The sequence below is a fragment of the Leucopleurus acutus genome (assembly GCF_964270905.1).
Source record: "Leucopleurus acutus genome assembly, chromosome: 20".
Classification (NCBI taxonomy): domain Eukaryota; kingdom Metazoa; phylum Chordata; class Mammalia; order Artiodactyla; family Delphinidae; genus Leucopleurus; species Leucopleurus acutus.
The window spans coordinates 53,435,476-53,448,833 of NC_139162.1; the positions used below are offsets into that span (position 1 = coordinate 53,435,476).

Genomic DNA, 13,358 nt, shown 5'->3' on the forward strand with positions numbered 1-13,358 from the left:
CAGGACGCCGGGGCCCTGAGGGCGGAGGGCGTTGGGGACGGGAGGGAGGGCCTGGGCTACTGCGTGCTGAGTCCTGCAAGCTGGAACTGGGGAGGAAGGAAAGAGGACACTACTCCACCCTCTTCCTATTTCTAATGTTTCTGGGGGGAAAGGGCCAATGCCTACCTTCCCGCCACTGAAAAGGGCACTGTTATGTCTGTCTGTCCAGATGCACCCCAGAAGCCGACCATCAGAGTGTTCCGGAAAGAAGACACAGGTAGGTCTAAACCTCTCTTCTCCAGGGGTGTGGTGGAAGTGGAAGTGTTTCTGCCCTTCGGAGCAGAGCTGGGGATCAGAACTCAGACGGCAGAGAGGCTCAGGCCTGGGGTGGGGACAGCAGAGGTGGGACAACCCCCACTGGCTCATCAGCTTACGCACTGGCCTCCCCCTTTCGCTGGCCCTGCTCTCACGGGGTAATGCGTGGCCTCTTCCTTGTCTGTCGGACGTGGCTGTCCCCACTGCCAGGGCTCCATCCTTGTCCCACATCCTGCCCTCATTCTCCTTAGGATCTAGACCCCACCTACTCCTTCAGTTTCCTTCCCTCATTTTAATGTCATTGTTTACAATAGTAAGCATACGGGACTGCCCTGGCGGTCCAGTGGTTAAGACTCCACGCTCCCAATGCAGGGGGCGCAGGTTCGATCCCTGTTCGGGGAACTAAGATCCTGCATGCCGCACGGCACAGCCAAAATAACTAAAACAAAAAGTAGAACGTAGTTGAAAAAGATAAAGAAAAGAAAAGAAGAGAATAAGCATACCGTGCGTGTTAGTCAGCTCAGGCCGCCAAAATAAAACACCAGAGACTAGGTGGCTTAAAACCGAGGCGTTTATTTCTCCCAGCTCTGGAGGCTGGGGCGCCTGAGCTCAAAGCGCCGGCTGATCGGGTTCCTGGTGAGGGCTCGCTTCCTGGCTTGTGCACCGCTGCTTTTGTCTACGTTCTCTGGTATCTCTTATAAGAACACTAACGTCATCGTGAGAATCTCAGTCTCATGACCTCATCTAACCCTAATGACTTCTCAAAGACCCGTCCAGATACCTCCAAATACCATCATATTGGAGGTTAGGGCTTTGGCATATGAATGTGAGGGGAACATGGTTCAGTCCCTAGCGCAATTTAACAAGAATGAAATAGTATTCAGCACTTGTGTATCCCCCCTCTTCGTTATCTTTTCGAATAGAACCTACGCATGTACATTTTAAAACACACACATATATGCAGATCATACGACCCACATGCTTTGCATCTCTATTAGTATTTTTTAATAAACTTTTCATATGGAGTAATTTTAGACTCACATGGTACAGAGACTTCCCGCAAATCTCTCACCTCATCATCAAAATCCTCCATCCACGTGGCATATTTGTCACAACTCAGGAAGTGACGTTGGTACATTTCTACAAACTACACTCGCCTTTTTCTCAAACTTGGTATATCTTGGAGATTCTCCTGTATCTGTACATGGGAAACCTTCTTCATTCTTAATGATGACCCCATGGTTTTCCAATTAGAAGTATATTATATGATAAAGTACTTAATAGGTCTCCTGTTAGTGGAAAACTATGGTGTTTCCAATCCTTTGCAAAGACAAGACAAATGTGTGTGTCTGGAAGATTACTCTTGAGACAGAAGAAAGTCCTAGATCGAAGGGTATGTTTGTAATTTCTACAGATATTGCCAAATCGAGCTACATGGAAGTTGTTCTGCTTACGCTACCCCCTGCTATGTGTCTATTTCCCTGCTGAACATTTTCATCCTTGCTGATACCATAAGTGAATACACTATCATGTTAACTTGCATTATCATTTTGTGAATAGGTTGGGTATCTTTCATTGCGTTTAAAAACCATGTGTATTTCTTTCTCTTTTTTTTTTTATTGCGGTACGCGGGCCTCTCACTGCTGTGGCCTCTCCCGTTGCGGAGCACAGGCTCCGGACGGGCAGGCTCAGCGGCCATGGCTCACAGGCCCAGCCGCTCCGCGGCATGTGGGATCTTCCCGGACCGGGGCACGAACCCGTGTCGCCTGCACCGGCAGGCGGACTCTCAACCACTGCGCCACCAGGGAAGCCCCATGCCTATTTCTTTGTGGTCTTTTTCTTAATGATTTGAAGAAACTCTTTTCATATTAACGCAATCATCTGTGTATAAGTTGAGAGGATTTATTTTCATCCTAATCTTGGGCTTTTGACTTAGTGTATGGTGATTTTGCTAGGCAAAAACATGCCATTTTTCTTGGCCACACTGCGTGGCTTGTGGAATCTTAGTTCCCCAACCGGGGATCTAGCCCGTGCCCCCCGCAGTGGAAGCACAGAATCCTAACCACTGGATCACCAGGGAACTCCCGCCATTTTTTTTTTAAGTTGCATTCAGTGATGTACTGAGACTAGCTCTTACTGGTTGGCGAGAGCCAGTTGTGCCATTGTGTCCATCTTTTCCCACTTCTGGGTTCAGAGGCTTCAAATTAGGTGCTTGAAATTGGCCAAGATGGGAGTTTTTACACAGAGGAAATTGACAAGTGCTACAAAGCAGGAAGATATGAGCCCTTAGGCAATGGAAGAGACAGACAGACAGACAGGCAGACTGAAGCTAGCTTTCTCTCTGTCCTGCCAGGACCTGAAAGTCTGGGCCAAAGCCTATCTCTCCCAGTCCAGGAGGGCCAGTTCCTACGCCTGGACTGTGTTGCCGACAGCAACCCTCCTGCCAGGATAAGCTGGATCCGGGGGAGCCTGACCCTGAGCCCCTCCAATTCCTCGAACCCTGGAGTCCTGGAGCTGCCCCGGGTGGAACTGGGGGACCATGGGAAATATGTCTGCCGAGCTCAGCATCCGTTAGGCTCTCAGAAAGCATCTCTGAGCCTCGTTGTGAAAAGTGAGTTGGAACACACCTGAGGGAAGGACGCCTGGGTTCTACGGAGGGGAGAGTCTCCTCTGATCCCTCCCATCTCTCCCCACAGACCCCCCGCAGCTGCTGGGACCCTCCTGCTCCCAGGAGGAGGAGGGTCTGCACTGCGACTGTTCCTCCCGAGCCCAGCCGGCCCCCTCCCTGAGCTGGCGGCTGGGGGAGGGGCTGCTGGAGGGGAATTTCAGCAACGCCTCCTTCAAGGTCACCTCCAGCTCGGCTGGGCCCTGGGTCAACAGCTCCCTGTGCCTCCGCGAGGGGCTCAGCTCTGGCCTCCGACTCAGCTGCGAGGCCCAGAACGGCCACGGGAAACAGAGCGCCACTGTCCTGCTGCTGCCAGGTCTGGGAGCTATGAAGGGCCGTGTCCGGGGAAAGGGGACACACGAGTCTGCGTCCTAGAAGATACTGAGAGGGAGAGAAATGGGCCTGATTCAGGGCAAAAGGGGAACTAGAGTTCAGGGTCCTCTGTCGGTTGGCTGGGGTGGGGGCTGGGGACACAGGAACCTACAATTATATAGAAGGATGGGGGACAAAGGACAGAGTCCTGGATAGAAGTGGGCACACTCGTGGGTCATGGATTTGAGAAGGCTCGTCACTTAGGTGCCTGCTTAGGGAGACTGCAGGTCACCCCAAGTCTCTTATTTGCAGGGAGGCCAGCACCCAGGACCGGTGTGGTTTGGGGGGCCGTCGGGGGATCCGGCGTCACAGCCCTGCTAGCTCTCTGCCTCTGCCTCATCTTCTTTGTGTGAGTGGTGGTCCCAGTTTGGGACAAGACTTCCCGAGGTGGTGGTATGGGGGGCAAGGGGCGAAGGAGGGGGAGACTTAAAGAAATTTTCAAAACTCAAAGCTCAGAGCTGAGGGCCCTGGTAGAGTGATGAAGCCAGGAAGGAGGGCCATTAGTCAAAGCGGCATCAGGAATGCAGCCTCCTGACATCTTGGCCAAGTGTGGACTCTGGTGCCAGCCATCCTGGAGGAGGGAACAGGTGTTCTGGTCATGGTCTCTGCAGCTGGACGCCAGCCTGCATTCAGTCAGTCCTTCTCAGCTCCATGCAGTGAGTCCACCAAGCCAAGAAAGGCCCTGGTCTCTCTTTTCAGAGTGAAGATCTACAGGAAGAAATCAGCGGAGAAGGCATCAGGCAGAGATGGCGTCCGTCCCGCACTGACTTCCATCTCTCTGGTGAGTGATGTGGGCAACTTTCCATCCAGTGTCTCCACTGGATACCTCTCCCCTAACAGGGTCCGTAGCAGCTTACCCAGCACCTCAAAAAATGAGTTCGTCCTCCCCACGTGCAAATTTGTTCTTCCTCCTGAATTTCCTGTTGCACTCAAGTCACCCTCTCCTCTTTCCCCTTCATCACTTCCCAGAGCCAAGAATTGCCCAAGTCCTGTCCATCTTCCTTTTAGCAAAGCTCATCTCCATTTGGCCCCTTCCCTGCTGAGCCCTCACATTCTCTCTGCCGGGTCACTGGCTTCATCTCTCCTCCCCGAACAAGCTCTCGGCAAGAAAGTCCCCGAACGGCTGTCCTTCGGTCACCCTGTGCTTGCCCCCCACTGTCTAGATCCAACAGAAATATGATGCGAGCCATGTATACAACTTAAAACTTAGCCACGTGAGTAAAGTAGAAAGGAACATGAGATCAATTTTAAAATAATATTTTATTTAACCCAACGTAGCCAAAGTGTTATTTCAAACATCATGTCATCAACAGTCAACATAAACATACAAATTATTGAGATTTCTCTTTCTTTCTTTCTTTCCTTCTTTCTTTCTTTCTTTCCTTCTTGCTTTCCTTCTCTCTTTCTCCCTTCTTTCCTTCCTCTGTTTTCTTTCTTTCTTTCTTTTTCTTTCTTCCTTCCTTCTTCCCTCCCTCCCCCTCCCCCTTTCTTTCTTTTTTTTAAAAATTTATTTATTTTTAGCTGCATGGGTCTTTGTTGCTGCACACAGGCTTTCTCTAGTTGCAGCGTGTGGGGGCTACTCTTCGTTGTGGTGCGTGGGCTTCTCATTGTGGTGACTTCTCTTGTTGCGGAGCATGGGCTCTAGGCGCAAGAGCTTCAGTAGTTGTGGCTCACAGGCTCAGTAGTTGTGGCTCTTGGGCTCTAGAGTGCAGGCTCAGTAGTTGTGGCTCACGGGTTTAGTTGCTCCATGACATGTGGGATCCTCCAGGGACCAGAACTCAAACCCATGTCCCCTACATTTGCAGGTAGACTCTTAACCACTGCCCTACCAGGGAAGCCCTCTTTCTTTCTTTCTTTCTTTCCTTCTTTCTTCCTTCCTTCCTTCCTTCCTTTGTTCCTTCATTCCTTCCTTCATTTCTTTCTTTCTTTCCTTCTTTCTTCTTTTTTTCTTTCTTTCTTTCTTCTTTCTTTCTTTCTTTCCCTTCCTTCCTTCCTTCCTTCCTTCCTTCCTTCCTTCCTTCCTTCCTTCCTTCCTTCCTTCCTTCCTTCCTTCCTTCCTTCCTTCCTTCCTTCCTTCCTTCCTTCCTTCCTTCCTTCCTTCCTTCCTTCCTTCCTTCCTTCCTTCCTTCCTTCCTTCCTTCCTTCCTTCCTTCCTTCCTTCCTTCCTTCCTTCCTTCCTTCCTTCCTTCCTTCCTTCCTTCCTTCCTTCCTTCCTTCCTTCCTTCCTTCCTTCCTTCCTTCCTTCCTTCCTTCCTTCCTTCCTTCCTTCCTTCCTTCCTTCCTTCCTTCCTTCCTTCCTTCCTTCCTTCCTTCCTTCCTTCCTTCCTTCCTTCCTTCCTTCCTTCCTTCCTTCCTTCCTTCCTTCCTTCCTTCCTTCCTTCCTTCCTTCCTTCCTTCCTTCCTTCCTTCCTTCCTTCCTTCCTTCCTTCTCTTTCTTTCTTTCTTTCTTGACTTTGAACTCCGGTATGCATTTTGTACTCACAGCACATCTTTGTTCTGACTCACCACGTTTCATGGGCTCAAAAGCCACGTGTGGCTGGGGGCTCCTGCGCTGGACAGCGCAGGCCTAGGAAATCAAGACCAAATTCTTCAGTCTGGTGTTCTGTGATCTGTCCCCTGCTAACTTCTCCAGCCGGCATCCTGTCCCTCTCCACAAAATGAGCTTATTATATTCTATGATATTATGATTTATAATAAGAAATATATATTTGGTCTTTATCCCCTATTCCTGGCACAGAGCTCCTAGAACCCTTGAACTTTCCTGTGATGGGAGTGATAAAAGTATTTCTTGTTATATTCATGGAGTGACTTTTGGGAAGCACCTAAGGATGGGGGCTGGTTGCTGGGAGAACCAACCATGCAATTGGGGGATTGGAACTTTCAGTCCCACGCCCTGACCTCCAGGGATGGGAAAGGGGCTGGAGGATGAGTTCAATCCCCAAGGGCCAATGATTCAGTCAATCATGACTATGGAATGAAGCCTCCATAAAATCCCTCAACGTATGGGGCTCAGAGAGCTTCCAGGTTGGTGAACAAGTGGAGATTTGAAGAGATTGAAGCAATCGGAGAGGGCATGGAAACTCTGCACCCTTTCCCTATACCTTGCCCTACACATCTCTTCCATCTGGCTGTTCCTGAGTTATATACTTTAATTTAAAAAAACAGCTAATTTAATAAGTGAAATATTTCTCTGAGTTCTGTGAGCTGCTCTAGCAAATGAATGGAATCTGAGGAGAGGGGTTGTGGGAATCTCTGATCGACAGCTGTCTGGTCAGAAGCACAGGTGAGAATCTGGGACTTGTGATTGGCATGTGAGGTTGAGGGTGGGACAGTCTTGTGGGACCGAGCCCTTAACAGTGTCAGAATTGAGCTGAATGGTAGGACACCCAGCTGGTGCTGCAGACGTGCTTGTTGGTGTGCAAATCCCCCTGCCCCTGCCCCATATTGTAAGTGGTTCCAGGATCCTTATATCTCCAGGCAGGGCTCACTCTTTGTGACTTTGTGCGTTTGCATTCGAGATTTCCTCTGTCCTGATCCCATTTGCACTGGTCGAGCCCTCAGTCATCTTTCTTGCCCCAATTAATTTTTTTATTTTTATTTTTTATTGATCTATAGTTGATTTACAATATTGTGTTAGTTTCTGGTATACAGCAAAATGATTCCTATATATATATTCTTTTTCAGATTATTTTCCATTATAGTTTATTAAAAGATATTATACGTAGTTCCCAGGGCTATACAGTAGGACCCTGTTGATTATCTGTTTTATATGTAATAGTGTGTATCTGCTAATCCCAAACTCCTGATTTATCCCTCCCTGCCTCCCCTGTAACCATAAGTTTGCTTTCTGTCTGTGAGTCTGTTTCTGTTTTGTAAATAAGTTCTTTTGTATCATTCTTTTAGATTCCACATATAAGTGAAATCATATGATATTTGTCTTTCTCTGTCTGACTTACTTCACTTAGTATGATCATCTCTAGGTCCACCCATGTTGCTGAAAATGGCATTATTTCCTTCTTTTTTTAAAAAATGTATTTTATTGAAGTATAGCTGATTTACAATGTTGTGTTAATTTCTGCTGTACAGCAAAGTGATTCAGTTATATATATATATATATATACACACACACATTCTTTTTCATATTCCTTTCCATTATGGTTTATCACTGGATATTGCTTTTTTTTAATTAATGAATTTATTTATTTATTTTTGGCTGCGTTGGGTCTTCATTGCTGCATGTGGGCTTTCTCTAGTTGCGGCAAGCGGGGGCTACTCTTCGTTGCAGTGCACGGGCTTTTCGTTGCAGTAGCTTCTCTTGTTGCAAAGCATAGGCTCTAGGGGCACAGGCTTCAGTAGTTGTGGCACGTGGGCTCAGTAGTTGTGGCTCGTGGGCTTAGTTGCTCTGCAGCATGTGGGATCTTCCCGGACCAGGGCTCAAACCCATGTCCCCTGCATTGGCAGGCGGATTCTTAAGCACTGTGCCACCAGGGAAGCCCTATCACTGGATACTTAGTCCCCTGTGCTATACAGTAGGGCCTTGTTGTTTATCCATTCTATATATAATAGTTTGCATCTGCTAATGCCAAACTCCCAATCCATCCCTCCCCCACCCCACCCTCCTTGGCAACCACAAGTCTGTTCTCTGTCTGTGAGTCTGTTTCTGTTTTATTTCATTCTTTTTTAATGTCATGCCAATTTATGTCATTTAAATATTCCCCTGCCCTATACCAGACCGACTGTCGTCATGCATCCCTGTAATAATCACAGGCCTGTCCCCACCACACTGTGAGCCCCTGGAGGGTAGTTCAGGTCTCCTGCAGACCTCTGTGACTCTCACCCACAGCACCCTGCTTCTGTCCATCGAATCACAATTTGCAATTCGATAAGGTTTGAGTGTGCAACAATTTCATACAGTCCCTTGTCCTCACAGACTGTCCAAGGTCAGGGATCTTGTCTGTGGAAGAGTCACTTCACTTTGCTCACTCAGTCTGTTTTCCTAACTGTAAGATGAGGATAACATCTATATCATCCGTGGAGGGAAGTTGTAAGCATTCAGTGGGGTGAGAAACAAGAAGAACAGACCACTATGATTAAAGGAATGAATGAATGAGTGAGTGAGTGAATGAGTGAATCCTCAGGAAATGGGTGTGAAATGGATAAGGGAATAATTGCCCCCCTCAAGCCCCAGGTTCCCTTCTCCAGACCTCAACAGCCAGCTCTGAAGCTCTTCTCTCGTCCCACTCAGGGTCACCTCAATGAATCCTGTTCAGACAGCCCCTCAGACTACCAGACCCCAGCTCCGGCCACCTCCACCCCAGGGAAGGAGCAGGAGCTCCATTACGCCACCCTCAACTTCCACAGGCTGAGGACCCACAACTTTCAGGACCAGGACACCACTGAGTACTCAGAGATCAAGATCCAGAAATGATGCCCCCGCCCCCAACCCCAGAACCAGGCTGGAGCCCAGAAAATGCATCTCTGAAGAAAATGTGTGCCAGGCACCGATTCTTGAGGACTTGGCTGCCCTCTGAGCCAGAGCTTATAAATGAGAAGGTGAAGCTCCTTGGAGCGGCTGAAGGGCACAGAGAGTCCTAGGTTCAAATCCAGACCCTGGTAACCCTAAGGGTGTTATATCAGGCAAATCACTTTACCTCTCTGTGCTTCAGTTTCCTTCTCTGTAAAATGGGGATAATATCCATTAGGTACATTGTTAAGTGGGAAAAATACACTTTGGGAATTGTTAACTACATTGTTATGTGTTAAGTTAACCTCAGCATGGAGGGAGATGTCAGCTCTACCACATATTTCTGTTTTGCCTGACTGTTTTTAAGAACATGAATTATTTTTTGTTTGTTTGTTTTTCCGGGAGGGAGGAGATAAAACATGTATTTTTTTTTTTTAAGTAAATCTACATTTACCTCTCTGGATGGAGACGATATTTCCCAATACATGTATCTAACAAAGGACACCCAGGATATATAATGAATATATTTTTTAATAATAAATAATTTAAAAATAAATTTGAAGGCTTCCCTGGTGGCACAGTGGTTAAGAATTCACCTGCCAATGCAGGGGACACGGGTTCAAGCCCTGGTCTGGGAAGATCTCACATGCCGCGGAGCAACTAAGCCCATGCGCCACAACTACTGAGCCTGTGCTCTAGAGCCCTCGAGCCACAACTACTGAACCCGCGTGCCACAACTACTGTAGCCCACATGCCTAGAGCCCGTGCTCCGCAACAAGAGAAGCCACCGCAATGAGAAGCCCGCGCACCGCAACAAAGAGTAGCCCCTGCTCACCCTGACTAGAGAAAACCCGCATGCAGCAACAAAGACCCAACGCAGCCAAAAATAAATAATAATAATAATAAATATATATTTTTTAAAATAAATAAATTTGAAAAAAAATTTAAAGGGCTATGTAAAGAGCTTCCACGAATCCATTAGAAAAAGGCAGACAACCGAATAGAAAGACAAAATAGTCAAATGGCCAATAAGCATGGAGAAAAGTATTCAACTTCTGTAGCTGTCAAGGAAATAAAAATTAAAATCACAGTGGTGCCAACTGCATAGTCACACTGGCTAAGATAATAAAAATAATGTCAAGGAAATCAAGTATTGAGGATATTACACTAAGTGAAATAAACCAGTTACAGAATGACAAATGCTGCATGATTCCAGCTATAGGAAGTATTTAAAGAAATCAAACTCTGAAACAGAAGGTAGAGGGGCCCTGGGGGAGACTCAGAGAAGGGGAGTTAGGAAATTGCTCTTCAATAGGTGTAGAGTTTCATTTTTGCAAGATGAAAACATGCTAGAGATTTGATGGCCAACAATGTGCATATCATTAACATTACTGTACCGTGCACTTAAAAATGGTTAAGATGGTAAATTTTATGTTATTTTTTTTTTACCACAATGTTTTTAAAAGTACTGTATAGTGGTTACCAGGGGCTGGGGACTGGGGGTGTCGGTGGACAGTTAATGTTTAGTGGGTACAGAAGTTCAGTTTCGGATGATGAAAAAGTTCTAGAGACACACGGTGGTGATGGTTACACAATGTGAATATGCTTAATGCCATTGAATTGTACACTTGAAACATGGTTAAACCAGTATGTCATGGGTACTTCATCACAATAAAAAATGTTTCCTTAAAGAACATCAAGGGGCTTCCCTGGTGGCGCAGTGGTTGAGAGTCTGCCTGCCGATGCAGGGGACGCGGGTTCGTGCCCCGGTCCGGGAAGATCCCACATGCCACGGAGCGGCTGGGCCCGTGAGCCATGGCCGCTGAGCCTGCGCGTCCGGAGCCTGTGCTCCGCAACGGGAGAGGCTGCAACAGTGAGAGGCCCGCGTACTGAAAAAAAAAAAGGAAAAAAAAGTTAAAAAGCAGCTTTCACTGCTGAGGGCCCAGATTCAGTCCCTCGTTGGGGGACTAAGATCCCACAAGCCATGTGGCGCAGCTGAAAAAAAAATCAAAAACCCTAATCGTAGGTGTTAGAAGTCCACATACTGGTTACCCTCAGTGGGTACTGGCTGTAGGAGGGCAGTAGGGGTATCCTGGGGTTTCCAGTAAGGATCTGTTTCTTGATCTGGGCATTCATTGCTCAGATATATTCACTCTATGAAAGGTTGTTGTTTTTTAAATACTGGGTCCTACTCCTATCCTTTGTTTTTTCAAATTTATTTTTATTTATTTTTGGCTGCATTAGGTCTTTGTTGCTGCGCACGGGCTTCCTCTAGTTGCGGCGAGTGGGGGCTACTCTTTGTTGCAGTGCATGGGCTTCTCACTGCAGTGGTTTCTCTTGTTGCGGAGCGTGGGCTCTAGGGCACCATGGTTTCAGTAGTTGCAGCACACAGGCTCAGGAGTTGTGGCTCCCGGGCTCTAGAGCACAGGCTCAGGAGTTGTGGCGCACGGGATTTGTTGCTCTGTGGCATGTGGGATCTTCCCGGACCGGGGATTGAACCCATGTCCCCTGCATTGGCAGGCGGATTCTCAACCACTGCGCCATCAGGGAAGTCCCTATGAAACATTTTTGAGTCAAACAATTATGATGTGTGCTCTTTTCTATATGAATATTACTCTTGAATAAAATTTACATTAAGCTTTAAAAAGATGATCCTTGCAAGTTTCTAACTCTGATCTCCACCAAACGATAAGCTTCCCCAGGGCAGGGACAGTACCATGTCCAGCCTTGTGTTTTCCGAGCCTAGCCCTTGGACACAACACATCAACTGGGCTCAGTAAACCTTTGAAATGATTTGCACTCAAGTGCAAGGGGAAGACACAGCCGGGCTCTGCTGAGGCTTCCCATGTTGTTTCCAGCCCAAGCCTCTGTCCTAAGTTCTGAATCCCAGTGTCCTCCTCCACATCTCTCCCTGATTGACCACAGGTGCTTTGCTTTCAGTGTATCCCAAGCCGGACTCTGCATCACCCCTCAAGCCTGGTTCTCGCCTGGGTCCTCCGTCCAGGACTCGAGAATGTCCATCCAGTAGCATGGTGCCTGACTCGCAGTATCAGCCCAGGAGAGCATCGCACCCTTGTGCCTGGATCAGCGCCATCTCCCCACCAGGACACAACTCCTGGCCCAGCACGTCTTGGATCTTGTGAAACAGGCCTCCTCCCCTCTCCAGTCTCTCTGGTTTCCATTTAGGTTCCTCTCTGTCTGTTCCTCCAAGAAGCCACTGTCCTAACCACTTCCTGAATTGGTGAGTCTGCATCCTCTTCTCTCCCCGGGGGTTGTAAGCTTCCCCTGGCCACTGTATAAAGTGCCTCAAGACCCAGCTACCAGGCCCAGTAGTATTCAAGGCCCAGCTTTCAGCATGAAGCCTTCTTCAACCCTGTCCTATCATCTGGGGAAGAGTCTTTTTAAAAAATATTTATTTATGTATTTGCATTGGGTCTTAGTTGTAGCCGGCAGGCTCACCGGCTCCTTAGTTGCAGGTTTTCAGTTCCTTAGGTGTGGCATGAGAACTCTTACTTGTGGCATGCATGTGGGATTTAGTTCCCGGACCAGGGATCAAACCCGGGCCCTCTGCACTGGGACTGCAGAGTCTTAACCACTGTGCCACCAGGGAAGTCCTCTGGGGAAGATTCTGGAACTCCCTCCTCTGGAACCCCGCAGACCTCATTCATCTCTCCACTGTAGTTTTAATCACAGGGCCTAGAGGCTGTCTAACCTGTCTTAGTGAAGGCAGGGGAGGGCAGCTATTAAAACTGTAAGCCCCTAACCCTCCTACATTGTTGGTAGGGATGTAAATTGGTGCAGCCATTATGGAGAGCAGTATGTAGGTTCCTTAAAAAACTAAAAATAGAGTTACCATATGATCCTGCCATCCCACTCCTGGACATATTTCCAAAGAAAACTCTAATTCAAAAAGATACCTGCACCCCAATGTTCACAGCAGCACTATTTACAGTAGCTAAGACATGGAAACAACCTAAATGTCCGTCGAGAGTTGAGTGAATCATGAAGATGTGATATTCATACGCAATGGAATATTACTCAGCCACAATAAAGAATGAAATAATGCCATTTGTAACAGCTTGGATGGACGGAGAGATGATCACACTAAGTGAAGAAAGTCAGACAGAGAAAGACAAATACCATATGATATCACTTACATGCGGGATCTAAAATATGACACAAATGAACTTACCTATGAAACAGAAACAGACTCAGTTATAGAGAACAGACTTGTGGTCGCTGAGGAGGGGAGGGGTGGAAGAGGGGAGGGGATGGCTTGGGAGTTTGGGATTAGCAGATGCAAACTATTATATATAGCGTGGATAAACAACAAGGTCCTACTGTACAGCACAGGGAACTATATTCAATATCTTGTAATAAACCATAATGGAAAAGAAAAACATTGTAAGCCCTTTCCTAATAACCACAAAATGGAAAAAATCCAAATATCTATCAATGGATGAATGGATAAACAAAATGTGATCCATCTCTACAATGGCATATCATTCAGCCATAAAAGCACGGATACGCGCTACGACGTGGATGAACGTCAATAATACGCTA

The 13,358-nt window shown here is 47.3% G+C and overlaps 1 protein-coding gene across 1 annotated transcript in view; it reads left to right on the forward strand.

Annotated features, from left to right (window-relative positions):
• The window catches only part of LOC309976361 (sialic acid-binding Ig-like lectin 5), a gene marked incomplete at its 5' end in the record, with an annotated part of 30,764 nt that extends 20,922 nt beyond the window's left edge, over positions 1-9,842 (forward strand). The window contains 6 exons of the mRNA XM_082861934.1: positions 209-256; positions 2,648-2,905; positions 2,991-3,275; positions 3,584-3,680; positions 4,031-4,112; positions 8,577-9,842. Of these exons, the coding sequence (XP_082718060.1) occupies positions 209-256; positions 2,648-2,905; positions 2,991-3,275; positions 3,584-3,680; positions 4,031-4,112; positions 8,577-8,759 (953 nt within the window). The 3' untranslated portion in view covers positions 8,760-9,842. The remainder of the gene's footprint in view (positions 1-208; positions 257-2,647; positions 2,906-2,990; positions 3,276-3,583; positions 3,681-4,030; positions 4,113-8,576) is intronic.
• Between the last annotated feature and the right edge of the window lie 3,516 nt (positions 9,843-13,358).